The 11,678-nt window shown below is 37.5% G+C and overlaps 1 protein-coding gene across 11 annotated transcripts in view; it reads right to left on the minus strand.

Annotated features, from left to right (window-relative positions):
- Positions 1 to 11,678, minus strand: part of PUM1 (pumilio RNA binding family member 1) — a 123,148-nt gene that overhangs the window by 25,636 nt on the left and 85,834 nt on the right. For all 11 annotated transcript variants that reach the window (XM_070404577.1, XM_070404576.1, XM_070404568.1 and 8 more), the window contains one exon: positions 84 to 351. In XM_070404577.1, the coding sequence (XP_070260678.1) occupies positions 84 to 351 (268 nt within the window). The remainder of the gene's footprint in view (positions 1 to 83; positions 352 to 11,678) is intronic.

Genomic DNA, 11,678 nt, shown 5'->3' on the forward strand with positions numbered 1-11,678 from the left:
TTACTTAGTGTATACGTATTTGAGGAATGGAATTTAAGGCATTAAGATTTCAGTTACCTTAAGTGCCAAAGCCAAGTCCTCACCTGGACCCATGTTGGTCTTGGGAAAATTCCATTATATGCCCAGCAATTTCTCGCAGTTGTAAATTGGGGTACCGGTTATTTCGAAAATCTTCCAAAAGCCTGCTCCTGCCAGAGGGCATGACATCAGACATTCCATATCGCAAACGGGAGGAAGAAAAAAGGGTGCTGCTAGGGCTGAAGAGGCTGGAGGCACTGCTCGCACTGCGGTACTTGGCTTCCGCGCCTGGAGCAGCAGAGATGTATCTTCCACTGCCATTTGTGAGTCCTCCTGTTGGTTACAGAACAGGAGAACTCAAGACTCATTCTTAAGGAACTTTGTTCAAGGGTGGAAAAAGCATCCCATATGTGAAAGCCTACATCATCTCTGATTCCTTTTCAATTCTGTTGCTTTTGTATTAAGATTAAATTCTATTAGTGCCACGACTTCCATAAGGGCAATTCAGCAAGCTGAAAAGAAACATTAGCACAAACATTATCTGGGGAATGCTTTTAACCACTGATAGGATACTGCTAGCAAAAATGGAGGAACAGTTAGTAAAGCCATTAAAATTCCTGCCTTGCGAACCAGAACCTGAGCACCAAGAATCAAAAAACACAAAATGCATGGAGGCTTGAGTGCCTTTCCATTCTGTACTCTGTGGAGATTCTTGTCCTTAGGGAATAATCCCCACTCTACCAACTGAAACCCACCCCTTAAAAAAATTGGGGTTCCCAGATTTGCCTGTCTTATAAAAAGAGCCACCAAAAAAAATCTTTGAAGAAATGATTCTGGTGCTGAATAGAAGTCTAAAAATTATTAAGGCACCTTATGCCAAGGATTACATATCAGGGGTAGAAAAAAAGGACATATGCTTTGAAATAGAAGGTTTTCAAGTTCTTCATCAGGAATGGCAGTTCTTAACACCTTCTGTTGAGACACAGCCTGAAATGATACAGTAACAACAACTTTCATGCCACTGATATTGCTGCTGTGACTGATAACCAGGGAATAATAATTGTAAATTCCTAAACAAGTAAAACAAAGATAAGACCAAAAGGCTTATCAAAATATAAAGCAGCCCTGGCTAGTGTGGCTGTTCGTTGGGCGTCACCCCATGCACCAAAATGTTGATTTGATTCCTGGTCAGGACACATGCTCGGGTTGCAGGCTCGATCCCTTATAAGGGGTGTGCAGGAGGCAGCTGATCAATGTTTCTCTGCCCCCCATCCCGGCTCCCTTCCTCTTTCCAAAATCAATTTAAAAACTAATCTTTAAAACAACTATGTAAAGCAGAGTAATAAATTATATTGAGTACATATATTCCCAATATTGGCATAATTTTTACACAACATAAAAAGAATGTAAAGCCTTTTATACAATGAATGTGAAGCCGTTTCGTTTGCCACCCGCCCCCCCCCCCCTTTAAACAAAAAAGTAAAGTAGATAAGAAATACACATAAACCAAAAAGAGTATGTAGATGAATAACAATTCAGGACCCAAGAGAAAAGTCACTTAAGGTGAACTTCTTTCTTCATGAGTTTTAATGAATGTCTGCTTTGGAGATTAATGGTAGCTACAAAAATATACCCAGCTTGGATTTCTCCACAGAATTCTAGGGCTCATCTTCAAACTTCTGAGTCTCAATGAAAGTGATAAGACCAACCGGAAAAGGCTCAGTGTTAAAATTTGTAAAACATTTGTATTGAGCATTTGTCGTAAGCCAGGCTCTATGATAAAGAAGCACTTTAGGAAAATTTTTATAGAAGCACTTTAGGAAAATGTTTAGAAAGATTTTAAATTCCCATGTATATAACAGAGCATTAAGGCCCAAAGAGGTGTAATGCTCACCCAAAGACACAAACAATCATGGCCAGAATTGTCACAGGACTCTTAATTTCAGAGTCAGTGCTCTTGCAACTAGACAGGTCCCATTTTCAGGCTCAACTATATCAAGTTTGCTTATTCTAAAGGACACTGTTATTCTTGTCAAATTCCACAATATTTCTTAATCCAAATGGAAAGCATTTCTTTAAGAAAAGAAAGAGAGGGGTTTATAAGAAAAGAGAACAGTAGCCATATGTGTGTTCTTTATTCTGTTTCAGAAGCAATACTTTCTTCCCTGACTTGAGATTGAGGGGAAATGGGCAGAGATGGCAATCAAGTAGGTCACAGGTACTGGGAGAGTGTGATAATAGCAAGTGAGATGCTTAAGGAGAAGAAAGTAGCATGAACACACGACGTTTTGAAAATAATTTCAAGGTATTTTAAGAATCTGTCACCAACAAAAGCACTTAGGGAAAAGTAACAAATCAACAGAGAAAAGAACTGAATTCCTAAAAGGCCCGGCACATATCCTTATAACAAGATCCTTTGTGACAAGATTGAATGACAGGAACCAATCCTGAACTCGGCCCTATTTATACACTGATATGAACCAATAGAATACACTTAATGTTTACACTTAATGTTTCATCTACAATTATATTTTCTGTTACTGTGGCCAAAAAGCATACTGACTAATGCCTAAGACTGGATTCACTGACTGGAGTACATCAGTGTAAAGTCTAAAGTAAAGTTTTATAAATTTGTTCTGAGGTTTTGATTTTGAGTTCTGGTCTCCTTGGATGCCAGGCTGCATACACAGAGCCACATACACACATAACATACGTACATACAGCTTTTTTGTTATTGTTAATCCTCATCCCAGGCTATTTTTCCATTGATTTTTAGAGAGAGTGGAAGGGAGGGGGAAAGACAGAGAAACATCGATGTAAGTGATTGGTTTGCCTCCCGCACATGCCCAGACCAGGGCAAGGGGGACCAGGGCCAGGGGCTGAGCCTGCAACCGAGGTATGTGCCCTTGACTGGAATCAAAACCTGGACCCTTTAGTGCGCAGGACGATGCTCTATCCACTGAGCCAAACTGACTAGGGCTACATACAACTTTTGTTACTGAGAAAGTAAGTAAACAAATCTAAAAAGGAAATGTTCCCAGGTACTACATTATAATCAGCAAACTGACACAGTCACAGGCATATTTGCTTGAGCCAACTAATTCTTCTGTAAATATTCAACCAATATAGGTTTTTGTTTAAAATTGTAGTTTCCTGATTGTTTAGGTAAAGGTAACTGGAAAACAGTAGGCCATCAGTAAGTATCTCCTTTAGATGGGGAATATGCAGAAATGTGTTTTTTCAAGGGCACCATGGATTACACATCTACATATTCTTGTAACCAAACTACTATACACCTGGAGGTGACCCCTAAAAGTGTTTGAATTTGCAATCCATTTTAAAATAAACATTTCACACAGGGCCTCCAAAGGAGCCTCTTAGTGATCTCATCAAGTTTTCCCAGTATTCTGACATTCCACAGACATTAAGGGCTTAAATGCTTTGTTTAAATTAGTATATGCAGGTTTCCAGTTCACATGTAAGGAGCTTGGAAGTCACCACTCCATCCTAACAGCAAGTATAAAGCTAAACAGACCAAAAAATCAAGAATTCTTCTTGGATCCTTAAAAGAAGGAAGGACAAGAGCAAACCGCTGCCCCCAAGACTGGAAAGACAGGCGAATACAGGTCATACCACAGCTTACCAGAACAGGAACTCAAACAAAACCACCACTAGAACCAGTACTGAATAGAACACCTGCACTGCAACTGATGAATTGCTAGAGGCTCAATGTGGATAACTCTGAGAGTTTTAACTCCAGGGGGACCCAGTTATATAGGGAATGGGGAGCACAAGTGCACAATAAATATCAGAGAGAATTTTCCTCAGGCTTCCGGCAGACTGAAGGGAAAAGAAACAATTTTGAAATATGCCAGAGAACTAAACCTTAACTAACAAAGCCTGTCGTCTGGAGAAACTAGTAAACCAGAGCCTAACCCGCAGGGTTATGATCAGAGATTAACTGACCTGGGAAGGGAAACATGTAACTCCAGCCTACACAAACCATCCTGCCCCACGGGGGTAGGGGGAGTGCCCCTAAGAAACGCTTGTGTGCCCTGGCTGGTTTGGCTCAGTGGATAAAGCGTCAGCCTGTGGAGTGAAGGGTCCTGGGTTCAATTCCAGTCAAGGGCATATGCCTGGTTGTGGGCTCGATCCCCAGTAGGGGGCGTGCAGGAGGCAGCCAATCAATGACACTCTCTCATCATTGATGTTTCTATCTCTCCTCTCTGAATCAATAAAAAAATATTAAAAAAAAAAACAAAACACTTGTGAAGTTGATAGTCCAGAGGCATATGCTCACTAAACGAATGAGATATGGATCATAGGACTTCCCTAACACCTCATCACCACATTACTAAAGCCAATTTAAAGCCATTCCTTTTATCCAGTATAACAAGCCTGGCTATTAAAAAAAAAAAGAAGAAGAAAAGCAAGCATCATACCAAAAGGCAAAAAAACAATTTGAAGATAAAGAATAATCAGAAATATGCATGGCAAGGATATTGTAGTTACCAAACCTGGAATTTAAAACAACTATAATTAATATGCTAAAGACTCTAATAGATAAAGTAGACAGTATGCATAGAACAAGTAGGCAATGTTAGCAGAAAAAGGGATTAAGAAAGAATCAAAAAGAAATGCTAGAAGATAAAAAACAAAACGAAGAATGCCTTTGATGGGCTTATTATCAGACAGGACACAGATAAGGAAAAGAGTTGGAGGTTATATCAATAAAATCCTCAAAAATCAAAAAAGAAAGAGAACAAACACTAAAAAAAAAAATTAAGAAGTACAGAATATCCACAGACGGTGAGACAACTACAAAAGTTAGAACATACATTATGGGAATATCAGAAAGACAAGAAAGAAAAAAGGAACAGAAGTATCTAAAACAATAACAACTAAGAATCTCTCCAAATTAATGTCAAATACTAAACCACAGATCCAGGAAGCTCAGGGAACACTGAGCAGCATAAATGCCAGAAAAACTACAGCTAGGCTTATCATCTTCAAAATATAGAAAATAGAAAAGACAAAGAAAAATCCTGAAAGAAGGCAGAGGGGAGGAAAACATGACAATAAATTACATCTCACTTCTCCTCAGGAAAAAAAATGCAAGCAAGAACAGAGAGGAGAGCCCTGGCCGCCCCTGATAGAGGAAGGTGGTAATTTTGATTCCTGGTCAGGGCACATACAAGAATCAGCCAATGAATGCGTAAATAAGTAGAACAACAAATCAATGTCCGTCTCTCACAAAATCAATACTAAGAAATAAAGTGTTGAGAGGGAAAAATACTACCAACCTAGATTTCTGTACCCTGCAAAATTATCCTTCAAAGGTGAAGAAATGCTTTTTCAGACAAACAGATATTGAAGAAATGTGTTGCCACTAGACAGACGTGCCTTGCAAAAAATGCCAAAAGAAGTTTTTTAAAGAGAAGGAAAATAATACAGGTCAGAAACTCCAATCTATATTAAAAAAAAGAAGAGCATCAATGAAACTTAATGACATAAAAATAAAAACTTTAATTTATTCTGAATTGATCTGAAAGTTTGTTCAAAATAATAGCGACAATGTGTTCAATTATGTATGCTATGTTTATATCACATTTATGTGCTTATCTATGTGAAATGAATGACAACAATGGATGGAGGAACTAGGGTTGGTTTCTTATTATAAGGTATTTGCACTACTCGTGAAGTGGTTTAGTCTTATTTGAAAGTGAACCTGGATTAGTTGTAATTGTATAACACAAACTCTAGGGCAACCACTAAAAAAAAGGTTTAAGCCCTGGCCAGGTAGCTCATTTTGTTGGAGTGGCATCCCAATGTGCCAAATTTGCAGGTTAAATCCCTAGTAGTCAGGACACATACAGGAAGCAACTAATGGATGCACAAATGAGTGGAACAATGAATCAATGTTTCTCTTTCTCTCCCCTCCACGATTCCTCTCTCCCTAAAAATCAGTCAATAAATAAGAAATGTTTAAGTTTTTAAAAATAAAGTATAACTGATATGTTAAGAAAGAAAATAGAATCATATAAAAGCTTAAGTCAAACCACAAAAGACAGAAAAAGTGTGAAAGACAAACATAGGAACAAAGAACAAAAACCAACGAATAGAAAACAGTAACAAATATGGTAGACATTAATCCAACTATACCAATTATTTTAATGTCAATGGTATAAATGCACCAACTGAAAAGTAGATTAATGTTATCACAAAACACATTCCACCTATATGTTGTCTACAAGAAACCGACCTTCAAAATACACATATAGATTTAAAGTAAATGATTATTAATAAACACAGAAAAAAACTTAACAAAATCCAAAACACATTCATGAAAAAACTCTTAAACAGAATGGAACTGAACCTAATTAAAGGCATCTATGAAAAAACCACAATGATCATACTTAAAAGCAAAAGAGGAACACTTTGTCCCCAAGATTAGGAACAAGGCAAGTATGTGTGTTCTCATCTACTCTATTTAACACAGTACTGAGGTTCCCGCTAGTGAAATCAGGCAAGAAAAAGAAATAAAAGGCATCAAGATTGAAAATCTGTCTTTATTCACAGGTGACATGAACCTATATAGAAAATCCTCAGAAAACCACCCAAAACTATTAGAATAAATAAGTACAGCAAATTTGTTGAATATAAGATCAATATACAAAAATCAATTGTATTTCTATTAACAAGCAGAAAAAATCTAAAAATAAAACTAGAATACAACTCCACCCATGATAGCAAAAAAATAAGATATGTAGGAACGAATTTAACAAAAAGGCTTGTTAGACCTGTATACCAAACATTTCAAAACTTTGCTGGGGAAAATGTCGTATGCAAAACGATGAACCATCACCTCACATAATGTAACTCAAAATGGGTCATATACTTATTTATAAGAACTAAAATACTAAAACTTTTACAACAAAACATATAAGAAAATCTTTAAGAAATTGAGCTGGCCAAAGATTTCTATACCAGAAAGCATGATAAACTGGCCCTCATCAAAATTAAATTATTACACTTCCAAAGACACCATTTAAAAAATGAAAAGACAAGCAAAAGACCAAAAGACTTCATATGCAAAACATATACCTGGTGAAGAACTTGTATCCAGAATATATAAAGAACTCTTACAACTCAATAAGACAAACAACCTGAATCAAAAAATGGGCAAAAAATATGAGCAGACATTTCACCAAAGATACATGAGTTGTTAATAAGCACATGAAAAGAGGCTCAGCATTATTAGTCATTAGGGCAGTGATGGCGAACCTTTTGAGCTCAGTGTGTCAGCATTTTGAAAAACCCTATCTTAACTCTGGTGCCGTGTCACATATAGAAATTTTTTGATATTTGCAACCATAGTAAAACAAAGATTTATATTTTTGATATTTATTTTATATATTTAAATGCCATTTAACAAAGAAAAATCAACCAAAAAAAATGAGTTCACGTGTCACCTCTGACACAGGTGTCATAGGTTCGCCATCACTGCACTAGGGAAATGGAAATTAAAACTACAATGATATACCATTTCATAATCACTAGAACAGCTATATTAAATAAGACAAATAAGAACAAATGTTGGTGACGGTGCAGAGAAAATGAAATCCTCACACATTGCTGGTGGGAATGTAAACTGGTACACTAACTTGGAAAAGAGGTTGGCAGTTTCTTTAAAAGTTTAACTTAAAAAAACAACATACGTATCAGCAATTCTACTCCCAGAGAAATGAAAGCAAGCGTTCACTCACAGAAAGACTTGCATACAAATGTTCATAGCACCATAAACTATTCTTTATTGATTTTAGAGAGGAAGGGAGAGGGAGAGATAGATAGAAACATCAATGATGAGAATCACTGATCGGCTACTTCCTGCATACCCCCCCCCCCCCCCCACAATGGGGATTGAGCCCACAACCCAGGCATGTGCCCTGACGGGTAACCATGCCGGTCGGGCATAGCAGCATAATTTATAATAACCAAAAACCATAACTAACAAACATCCTTCAATTGTGAGTGGTTAGACAAAATGTGGTATAGCATAAAACTGAAGATGAATCAGCAACAAAATGTAACAAACTACTGATACACATTATATCAAGGATGAAATCTCAAAAACATGAGAAGGTACAGAAGCCAAACAAACATGATCACATATTGTATGCTTCTATTTCTATGAAATGTCCAGAAAAGGCAAATTTAAAAACAGAACTAGCAGGGTATGAACAGGGATTAACTGTAAAATGCCACGAGGAATCTTACTGAGGTGATGAAGATAGTCTAAAACCGTTTATGATGGTTGCACAATTCAGAAAGTTACTAAAAATCACTGAATTATACAGTTGAAATGAGTGAACTTTATGACATTATTTTATGGCGAGATAAACCATTAAGTTGTTTTAAAAAGTATGGTCTTTCCGTAATGGGTAATGGGAAAAGTAGTATTAAAGAGTCTTAAATAGGCAGTCAACAAGAGATTACTTAATCAATAATGAGAGAAAAATAACTAAGCAGGGCACTGATTTTTCTGAGTATCCTAGCTTATGTCTGATCACTGGGAAGAAGTGTGAAAACGGTATCACAGATAATAGATCCACACTGGGATAACAGAAATATAGGCTAAAATGTGCACTCAAACATTTACTAGCTGTGTGGTTTTATGAAAGTCATGAAACTATGCTGAGTTTAAGTTTCCCTCTATAGAACAGTCTTTTGAGTATTTAATATACTGAATGAATACAATGAATAAATGTTTAGGATAGTTGTTGATGACTGAAGTATTGATGGCTGGTGGCAGCAGTGATATAGTATAAATAGTAGAAGCTATATGAGGTGTGGCCCAATATATATATATATGGTAAAGAAACCAAGATGTCTTTAGGGTCTTTGTATAGGTAGTGCTATAAACCAAGTACCATACCTCATATAGTAAGACTAAAGCATACAAGAACCCTTTTCTAAAGGAGACTGAGTTAAGGCAAAGCTCTAGCCAATCAAGATGCTAAGTTCCTCAAGAACGATGTGTATAATTTTGTAGTATATGCAGCAATTCAAGTCCAATGCAAATACATACAACCAAATTGCTTAAACAAGGTACACTTTTTTAAGGAGATGATATGTTAAAAATAAATCTAGGCAGAAAGCAAGAGTCATTAAGAAATAACTCACCCAAAATTATTTCCTACTTCACAAGAGGAACATGAATTAAGAATAAGGCAGTATTTCATTAAACTGCTAATATATTGGAAAGAGAAAAGGCACCATGCATTCCAAGTATTATTTCCAGCTCCATTTTCAAACACTCAAGAGCCACAGCATTTAGTTCAGGGGTTGACAAGCTTCAGCCCACAGGACAAATCTGGCCTGCTACCTATTTTGGTAAATAAAGTTTTATTTTCAACAGCAGAGTTGAATATTCACTACAGAGACCATCTGACCTCACAGATTTAGTTTGTTTAGTACTCAATAAGACCTGACACAGTTCAAATGTTTAAACCAAGAAATTAAAAGGTAAGATTACTGAATCTGATAATGCACTGGTTTAAAATATATCCTGGCACATCATGTGACAGGCTATACAATGATAATTGCTGCTTTGAAATCAAAAAGTTTGACACTAACTCTGTTCGGATATGAGACCTAGGCATGATATTTAGGTCAGTTTCCTGACTTCTGTATCATAGGCATAATACCTTCCAGAGTTACATGCACAGCAGCTAAAACCATTAGTAGTGTCAGGTAATAACTACTCAATAAATGTTAGTTCCTTCCGTCTACACACTAAAATGGCACTTTCATCTATCCCTTATAATTCTGCATTAATCCTGAGTCTTTAAAGCCAGGCATTCTGTCACTAGAAAACACTGTTATACAATAAGCCCACATCCCTTAACTATTATCCAATATGGATTTAGCAACCTGAAATGTCCCTACAATTTTCCTAATATAACCTGAGACAATGAGTTCTATAACCACATAGTTCTTAACTTATAAAATTTTAGCATGTGCGCGCACACACGCACACACACACACACAAGTGCGCACGCACAAATGTATATGTACTTATATAGATAGATGTTGCCTCAAAACTCATCTCTCAAACTCAGAAATAGCATTAGTTCTAGAATAATAAATATTATCTTATCCCCTTCTTCAAGCCTTACTTTTATATTTTTATAAATAATTTCCAAGTATTTGTCTTTCCAAATGAAAGCATACGATTCGTTTATAGCCTATCCTCATTTCTGGGTCCATAAAGCCATTTTTAATCTTCCTAGTTAAAAAGTGAAAAAAGCCCTGCTAGTGTGGCTTAGTGGTTGAGTGTTGACCCATGAGCCAGGAGACCACGGTTCGATTCCTGGTCAGGGCACATGCCCAGGTTGTGAGCTCGCCTGCAGGAAGCAGCCGATTGGTGATTCTCTCTCATCATTGATATTTCTGTCCTTCTCTCCCTTTCCCTTCCTCTCTCTAAAATCAATAAGAACATAGTTAAAAAAAAAAAAAAAAAGTCGATGTAAACTGGATGAGTTGTGTGTTTTTTAAATTTTATTTTAAACTAGAGGCCCGATGCATGAAATTCGTGCACTGGGGAGGAGGCAGGGAGAGGAGGGTGTGTGTGAACCCTCAGCCTGGCCTGCGCCCTCTCAGAGTCCGGGATCAGGCCTAAGCCAGCAGTCAGAACATCCCTCTCACAGTTCTGGGCTCTGGCAGTCTGGGACCCCTTACTCCTTACTGCTGCAGGCAGAAGAGGCTCCCACCACTGCCACTGTGCTCACCAGCTGTGAGCCCAGCTTCTGGCTGAGCAGTGCTCCCCCTGTGGGAGCACACTGACCACCAGGGGGCAGTTCCTGCGTTGAGCATCTGCCCCCGGTGGTCAGTGCATGCCAAGCGACCGGTTGTTCCGCCACTCAGTAGATTTGCATATTTGGGTTTTATTATATAGGAGGATAGGGACAGTCCATATTTAGGCACATCTTCACAGAATAACATTAACAGAACCCCCAATTCAGTGTCAAAAGTGTCCTGGGCTGCATGATAAATTATATGGTTACTCCAAGTCTATGCCTGAACTTTCCCCATCTAAGAAATAAATCGGTACTTCAAAATCCAAACCTGACAATTAACTGGGAGAAGGGAGTAGTAAACCATTTCCTATCTCTTCAAAGACTTAGAAATTTGTCCTCTAACGTGAAAATAAAAGTGCCTCTACATTCTTACAGCTTGCTGATTAAGGAGCCTCTTTATCCTCCTCATTTTCTAGGATCTAGATGGTAACATTTAAAAATCCCATACATTTAATCACCAAAACATAGAATTGGGAAATATAGATCTATACTCATTAGCATACTATATAGTTTAAGAAAATATATACAAATATATTGGCAGCTCTAGCCAGTTTGTCTCAGTGGGTAGAGCATTGGCCTGGGGACTGAAGGGTCCCAGGTTCGATTCCGGTCAAGGGCACATGCCCAAGTTGTGGACTTGATCCCCAGTAGAGGGCATGCAGGAAGCAGCCGATCAATGATTCTCATCATTGATGTTTCTCTCTCTCTCTCTCCCTCTCCCTTCCTCTCTGAAATCAATAAAAAAGAAAATGCCTTAAAAAAAAAAGAATCTGGCAAACTTTTAAAAATAAAATGCTTTAT

Source organism: Myotis yumanensis, unplaced genomic scaffold (assembly GCF_028538775.1).
Source record: "Myotis yumanensis isolate MYYU_CA2020_CCGP unplaced genomic scaffold, mMyoYum1.0.hap1 SCAF_2, whole genome shotgun sequence".
NCBI lineage: Eukaryota > Metazoa > Chordata > Mammalia > Chiroptera > Vespertilionidae > Myotis > Myotis yumanensis.